Source organism: Triticum dicoccoides, chromosome 6B (genome assembly GCF_002162155.2).
Source record: "Triticum dicoccoides isolate Atlit2015 ecotype Zavitan chromosome 6B, WEW_v2.0, whole genome shotgun sequence".
In the NCBI taxonomy this organism is placed as follows: Eukaryota; Viridiplantae; Streptophyta; class Magnoliopsida; order Poales; family Poaceae; genus Triticum; species Triticum dicoccoides.
In genome coordinates, this window is record NC_041391.1 from 52,712,858 (window position 1) to 52,720,390 (window position 7,533).

General features: G+C 43.6%; 1 protein-coding gene across 3 annotated transcripts; it reads left to right on the forward strand.

Moving 5' to 3' along the window:
• The first annotated feature begins 111 nt into the window (after positions 1–111).
• LOC119323746 (sialyltransferase-like protein 4) lies at positions 112–3,398 on the forward strand. Of its 3 annotated transcripts, XM_037597456.1 has the most exons (11): positions 112–182; positions 791–880; positions 1,078–1,187; positions 1,274–1,378; positions 1,466–1,658; positions 1,737–1,827; positions 1,910–1,974; positions 2,066–2,220; positions 2,293–2,374; positions 2,498–2,607; positions 2,807–3,398. In XM_037597456.1, exons 4-11 carry the CDS (start codon positions 1,314–1,316, stop codon positions 3,000–3,002), a joined length of 957 nt encoding a protein of 318 aa, XP_037453353.1. In that variant the 5' UTR covers positions 112–182; positions 791–880; positions 1,078–1,187; positions 1,274–1,313; the 3' UTR covers positions 3,003–3,398. The 3 variants fall into 3 exon arrangements, with proteins under 3 accessions (XP_037453353.1, XP_037453352.1, XP_037453351.1); XM_037597454.1 differs by lacking the exon at positions 112–182 and having other exon boundaries at positions 823–880; positions 1,078–1,155; XM_037597455.1 differs by lacking the exon at positions 112–182 and having other exon boundaries at positions 810–880; positions 1,078–1,374.
• Positions 3,399–7,533: the final 4,135 nt, after the last annotated feature.

Below are 7,533 nucleotides of genomic sequence, written 5' to 3' on the forward strand. Positions count from 1 at the left end.
GCACCCCCCCTCCGCCGCTCCCCCGCGCGCCTATCTCCCCCCTTTCCTCTGCTTTTTTTTTTTTGCTTCGCCTGGAGATCCCTGAGTCGGGGTGGGTTCTGGATGCAGATGGCGGCGCGGGGCTCTCGGAGGCGGACCTGGCGGCGCTCGCCGCGCTGCAGGGAGGGTTCAGCAAGTGCGTGGTACGTCGCTCCCTTGCCGCTGATCTACTGCCCCTCCTGTACTGTGTCGATTTCCTGTCGCTTTATTAGAACCGATTGGGGCTCAGCTGTATCATCTGTCTGCAAATTCGATGCTGCATTGTGTTGCACCTGGGGCCATTAGCTTCTGAAATGCTCGAGCCTTGGTGGATCGGCAGGGTAACCGCTTGATAATTTCTAGACTTCTTCTGAGAATTGATGTGAATGGATGTGATGCTTACTGTTTAGTAGACGGGGAGGATTCATAGTACTCCCTCGGTTCCTAAATACTTGTCTTTCTAGGCATTTCAACAAGTGACTACATACGGAGCAAAATGAGTGAATCTACACTCTAAAATATGTCTACATACATCCGTATGTAGTAGTCATTTGAAATGTCTAGAAAGACAAGTATTTAGGAACGGAGGGAGTATAAGAGAAAATTTTATTTCATCTAGGACTGGGGTGAATTCGATGTTTGGAATGATTCATGTTTTCTGTTCAAAAGGCAACTCTCACCAATAATTGTGTTGCTAGCTACTACAAATCTCTGTGTCGAGGTCATCAGCGTGCTGGTTTGGATGAGTCTTACTTTTGTAAATTTCTTGCAGGATGCTAATGGTCTAGGACTGCAAGCGTTTGGCGGAGAGGATTACTGTCGTGTTGTTATACAGTACCCGAGTGACACGGTTTCTAAGTGGGTAAGTGCGCATGTGCTCGGTCATTTCTTTCCTTATGCTGGCATTTCTCCTTTGAGTTCCTTAAATCTGATTTTGTACCTGGCATTGTACTACATAGACACGCGTGGAACATGGGCATCTGTTGTTCTTCTCATAGTTTGACCAGCTTGTCTTATTTTTGTGATTGTTGTCTTTGCTCTTATGGCTGGTGTTTGCAGACAGATCCAAAAACTGGAGAGTCTGAAGGGTTGGCATTTGAGTTCAATCTCTGCGAAGCTGTGGCCTCCTGGGAGCAAGTGGACATTCTTTCTACTCTACCGACTTATCTGTGTGATTTACTTATTGCACTAAATATTTGCAAAACAACACTAACTGATGCCTTGACACTTGGCATAATTTTATTTTATTTCCTAGGTTCGCAACAGTACTACAATACTCACAAAGGAGTACATTGATGCACTACCAAATGGCTGGGAGGAGTATGCATGGCGCAGGATCAACAAAGGAATTCTTCTGTGGGTAGACACAAGTTTTACAGTTTCACATAGACTTAAATTATGGTTAAATTCTAGAGATTGTTGATTATGTGTAGTTCTGGGTTTACAGGAATAAGTGCAAGAACAGAACTCTTTGCATGGAGAAGCTTTCATTGGTTCTCCCTGACACATCACCATATGTACCTCAGCAATTTGGTAGTTGTGCCGTTGTTGGTAACTCTGGGGATCTTCTTAAAACTAAATTTGGGGATGAGATTGATTCTTATGATGTTGTCATTAGAGAAAATGGTGCACCTGTCCAGGTTTTCCTAAGATACCTATATTTCCTGCTCTTGTTTCTTAACTTGGACGTGCTCTAACTTCTTCTGTCTGCATTGCAGAACTACACAGAATATGTTGGTGCAAAGAGTACATTTCGCCTTCTTAATAGAGGATCTGCAAAGGCACTGGATAAAGTTGTTGAGTTAGATGGTAAGTCTTCCAGCCACCTATTTCCCTATCTCTGTCAGTAGGATTCCGGGATGAAAAGGCATGCTAATTCTTATGGTTGCAGAAACAAAAAAGGAGGCATTGATAGTTAAGACAACAATACATGATGTCATGAACAAGATGATTCGGGTAATTTAGCTACATCATATTAAAAAACTAGGGTGCTTTGGGTACACGTTCCTTGTTTTCTTACCTGCCTGACAGAACTCTTGTTATGTAGGAACTTCCAATAACCAATCCAGTATACCTCATGCTAGGCACATCATTTGGTTCCTCTGCTAAAGGAACTGGGCTTAAAGCTCTTGAATTTGCTCTCTCCATCTGTGACAGTGTCGACATGTATGGCTTTACAGTAGACCCAGGCTACAAGGAATGGTAGGTGATTTACATGTTACCTGTCATTGTAAGCATGCACTTGTACTTACATTTCATGGTGCACTCTTTCAGGACGAGATACTTTTCAGAGTCCAGAAAGGGACACACCCCACTACATGGCAGAGCATATTATCAAATGATGGAATGTCTTGGTGTGAGTGTCTCTTCCACTAATCCTATCTGACAAAACCATGTTTACATCCATTGAGCAGTACAAGTACTTTATCTTTGTTACTGCATGAAGGGATCGTTTACTGATGTAGAAAATCATTCGCAGCTTGTAAAAATCCATTCGCCAATGCGGGGTGATCCTGGTAGGGTAGTGAAGTGGCTGCCTACAAAGGATACCATTGAAGCTGCTAGAGTTGCTTCAGAGAAGTTGTTGAAGTGAGTTTTTTGGACATTCCTTTCTGTATTGATTTGCTTTTGCTTTCCTCCAATCTTCTAAATATGCCACAAGAGCCTTACTTAGGGTATTGATGTTGTATTACATGTGATAGGTTTTGCTGCTGTAATTTAACTCCGTCCCTCATTATGATGTAAGTTGTATGACTAAAAAATTTCATTGTCGTGAACTGTGTTGTAGGAGACCTGGGGCTGGAAGCGTTGACCCTCTGAGGACTTGCACCATGATAAAGAAGCGCAAGAACGGAAAGGCGCCCAACAGATCCGGCCTCCGAGATGCTGCCACGAATCACCTTCGGTACATGAAGGGCGCCACCAGGTATCCCCTGGAACGGAGCGCCGGGGGTGGTTACCTCTGCATGATCGACGATAGATAGCGCTGACAGCTCCACAAATTCCCATTAGAAGACACCCTAGATGATGGTGAAACACCACAGGACCCATGGTGCCTCGAAGAGAAATGGCCGCGGATCACTTCCACCGGCACATAGTTTTATGCAGCGTCGATCGGTGTGCATGCAGCATTGAATATTTGAAGTAGGATCATTTTCCGCACACTTTGGTAGACGATTTGGGGCATGAGTTTTCAAGGGTTTGTGACATACACCCAAGTTTTCGGATGGTGCTGGTTTGTTTATCAGAATGAACATATAATTTGCCCCCTGTAACTAGAATACTTTTTTTTTCCTGGCATGAACTGTTCCATTGGAATTATTATTACATTAACAGAAGCTTGTAAACTGGTTGGAAGTAATTACCTGCTGCCATGTCAATGAGCTCGATCTGAATTCTCGCACGCATAGCTGTACAGCTAAAGAGGTAAATCCTTCGCTGTTATATAAACAGCATTGGTTCAGAACTGCATTCTGTTTCCTTTCTACACCAGCACAGGCAGCTCCTTGTCCACGAGAACAGAGATGGGCAGCACCACTCCCTTCTCTAATCCTTTTTGGGGTCCAAGGTGAGTGATATCATCTTCAGAGATGAACGCCATGGCAAAACTGGCTACAGGACACTCCACCTGCCCACCATCCATTTGCCGAAAAGACGCCGCACGACCCGGTGGTGATGCCAGGGGGAAAAACCGTGCATTTTTCATTTACCAGACAGACTAGTAGAACGCCTGTGCGAGCTCATTTTTCCTTATAGGTCCGGACGTGTTCGGATATTAAACAGACGCTTAGTAGGCTCTTCAAAATTCAACCATCTGGACAGTACAGTTCGGGCTCCCTGAAATTCAGACCATATATGAGGAAAGAAATGTGGTTTTTCAGACTATCCACCATATTATCTCCAACACACGGTCCCAACAGAAAAACCCCACCCCACAATGCATCGCCCTCCTTATTTTTTTTTCTGCCGGGCGCTCCCTTTCTCGCCCGGTTTCCTGCTGTAGCGGGACATTTCTCGCTGGAGCCTCCTTCTTTAAAATTAAGTAACACCCACCTCACCTTCACCATGCATTGCAAATGAGATGAATTTTTTCAAATTCACAATATAATAAAGTTGATTAAACTAACACACACTATTGATACAAAAAAATAACTATAGAGATTAGTCTCAAAGGTCCTTTCAACTTTGCCAATGCACAATGACATGTAAGGTAAGTGACAACCTGAGTGTATTCCTAGTCATCAATAAGCTCCACCTCCAGCCCAGATATCATTCACTGCTAGAAGGGAAAGTTGATGTTCTTCTCTTTCTCGTCCTTCCCTACATCTTCTAGTTCTAATCTCTTCGCCAACCCGTTTTGGTGGCCCCAACCAGCAGCACGTCAACATCAGCGCGTTTGTCAGCAACGCCTCATCATCTTCTTCTTCCTCCTTCCTCGCCAGTTTTAATTATCATTCCTACTTATTTTTATAATACCCTTTCTTTCTTGTTTCACTTTTTTTAACACTCTTTCCTTCTCCAACACCATGGACCACTTGGTCGCTTTAGTTCTTTATTCCTACTTATTCTTGGAGCACTCTCCCTTTCAACAATAGGATGAACCATCTGGCCACTATAGTGTCATGTTGTCCTTATCCATGAACATTTCCACAACCGTCAACGTTTGAACATCCTACAGAGCATACTCGTCATCCATCTTGGTGAACACTAGGTCGTTCAGCGCGGGCCCATGGTGACCATTGTCCATATTGGCAAGTGCTGCTCGGCCATGTCGTTGAGAGCCTATTGATCGTCCCTGCCGACCAGCGCTTCCAAAATTATTCAACACGATGAAATGCTTGCTTAACTTATTAATTATACAAATAATTAACAGACTACCTAATTCTTCGCATGCCTAATTAACTGCCAATCAAATCAACTAATTATCCTAATTGGGAAAAAAATCTCTACTTCTAAGGCCCTGTTTGGTTCATAAGTGCTAGGAATTTTTTTAGTCCCAACTAAAAAGTCGCTTATCCCTAAAAAGTCCCTACCTGTTTGGTTCCTGGGACTAAACATGGACTAAAAGACCATGTTACAACTAAAAGTCCCAAAAAGACTCTCCCTCAGGGTCTTCTTTCATAAGTCCAAATGCCCACTTTAAGTCCCTATCAGTCCCTCCTGTTTGGTTTAGATGGGACTAAAAGGGATTTTTTAAGTCCCTACACCAATAAGTCCCTACACCAATAAGTCCCTATGAACAAACATCCCCTAGTTATATGTAGGCTTAATTAAGTGTCTACCTAAACCATTAATTGCCTTAATGACTTGGTTTCAAAATTGATTCGGTGCAAAAATAAATTTCTATTTAAATGGAGCTAATTAAATGCATACATAATTAATTGTCTAGCTAATTAATTGCATTAAAGGATTGATTTTCAAATTGATTCAGTGCTCGATTTCCAAAAAAATCCATGAATGGCTGCTACGAATGACAACGACTATCGAGTATTGTAGGACACATCTCCTTAACGAATTTCTTGACATTTGAATGGACACACTTGATTTGAGAATGTAGCATATGTCTGACTCTGTGTATTAATGACAAGAAATATAATATGACCGTGTCCACGAACACATGTACGCGGTGGTCTGACGACCTACAATCCGCCACGGCCGTCCTCGACGCCTGATGCACGCCTTGGCATTCTCGAGTATCACACCGCTGTCAGGCCTGGCCATGACATCCTCCATGGTGCCGTGCAGGGCCCTCAGTAGGAGTGCGCGGATGCGTACGCCTACAAGTAAAAGATACGTTATTTTTGTTGTTTACGAAACTTATGATAGCCAATTAATAGTGGAGATAATAAGGATAATAATAATAATAAATAGCATAATGCACAGGATTAATGATTTGTTATCGAGGAATATCTCAATTTGATTTGGAAGGTTATCGAGGAAAAATTACGTCTATAATTTAGGAAGGTGATCTCACGTATATGATGTGAGTTATGAATTCTTAATTACCTATTATTTACGTGATTGAAATGAATCAGAACTTGCTGAAGTAAGCACGGAATAAGATTTTCTCTTTAATAAGATTCGGGGTTTTAATGTGAAGGAGACGAAAAACCTATTGGGGGGCTGGTGGGAGGTGAGACGAAGAAAAACTGGAGAAAAATAAACCATACCAGGCTACCAACTCCTTCATTAGGAGTAGAGATTACCAACTCCTAATGAAGCACTTGATAGCCTAGTACGGTTTATTTTCGTCTGGGTTTTCTTCGTCCCACCTCCCACCACCTCCTCCCATTCCGGTTTCCACCGATTTTTCACCTTCCTCCATAGAAAAAAAAACGTTTTGCCTGTCAAAAAGAAACAGTCATGCGAGCGGCTTTTCTCCCCTATTGCCCTCACACGCACTAGGGTTCCTTGCGCCGCCGCCGCAGGCGAACTCCTCGACCAACCCAACCTCTTGCCTGTCCGCCCCATTCCCTTCCCGCTCGCCGCAGTTGCCCCCGCCTTCCCCGCCGGTCCTCACCGAGAAATCTACGAGTCGCCAACGTGCACGCCCTGCCATCCCCGTCTCCCACACCCACCTCGTCCAACCGGAGGCTGCTCCCCTCCACGCGGCTGCCGCAAGAGTAGCCGTAGGAGCCTGACATGGTGACTCGCCTACGATGGTGACTATGACGGGTGTGACGCGCTTGCGCTGGATACGGTGACCATGATAGCTGACACGTGCCGGCTCCGTTGACTGCAATGAAGCAGCGCACCAGCGACCATGACCTTGATGAGAGGTAGCCGATGGAGTGAAAACCGCCTTCTCCATGGCCTCTGGTTGCTTCCCGATCCATCCGAGATTCGTCCGAATGCTGGCGAGATGAATGCTTCCGGTGTGCAGCGCACATAGTAAGTATATGTGTCGCTCGCACGTCCTTGAGCCCGTTCATTGCCGTGTGTTCCGCTTGAGGAGCAAGCAACATTATCCTTGTTAATTAGCTAGGGTTCTTGCGCTTGGTTTCTTGGCTTCACACAAAGCGATTTCATTTTGACCTCGTAGTTTCTTTCTGGCTTGATCAATACGGCTGCTTAATTATAAGTCTAATAAATCCATACCTTCTCTAAAGCATTCAGTTTTAATAAGATTCGGGGTTTTAATGTGAAGGAGACGAAAAACCAGTTGGGGGGCTGGTGGGAGGTGAGTGAAGAAAACCGGCCGAAAATAAACCGTACCAGGCTACCAGCTCCTCCATTAGGAGTAGAGATTACAAAACTTGTGATAGCCAATTAATAGTGAAGATAATAATAATAATAATAATAATAATAATAATAATAATAATAATAATAATAATGCACAAGATTAACGATTTGTTAATGAGGAATATATCATTTTGTTTTGGAAGGTTATCGAGGAAAAATTACGTCTACAATTTAGGAAGGTGACCTCACATATACGGTGTGAGTTATGAATTCTTAATTGCCTATTATTTACGTGATTGAAATGAATCAGAACTTGCCGAACTAAGAACGGAA

What these genes read in the sequence shown, in the direction of transcription:
- LOC119323746 (XM_037597456.1), top strand. Translation starts at nt 1,314, where the DNA reads ATGCACTACCAAATGGCTGGGAGGAGTATGCATGGCGCAGGATCAACA. An exon ending in TAAAGTTGTTGAGTTAGATG is followed by an intron (nt 1,828 to 1,909) that starts GTAAGTCTTCCA and finishes TTATGGTTGCAG; the next exon opens with AAACAAAAAAGGAGGCATTG. An exon ending in AAATGATGGAATGTCTTGGT is followed by an intron (nt 2,375 to 2,497) that starts GTGAGTGTCTCT and finishes AATCATTCGCAG; the next exon opens with CTTGTAAAAATCCATTCGCC.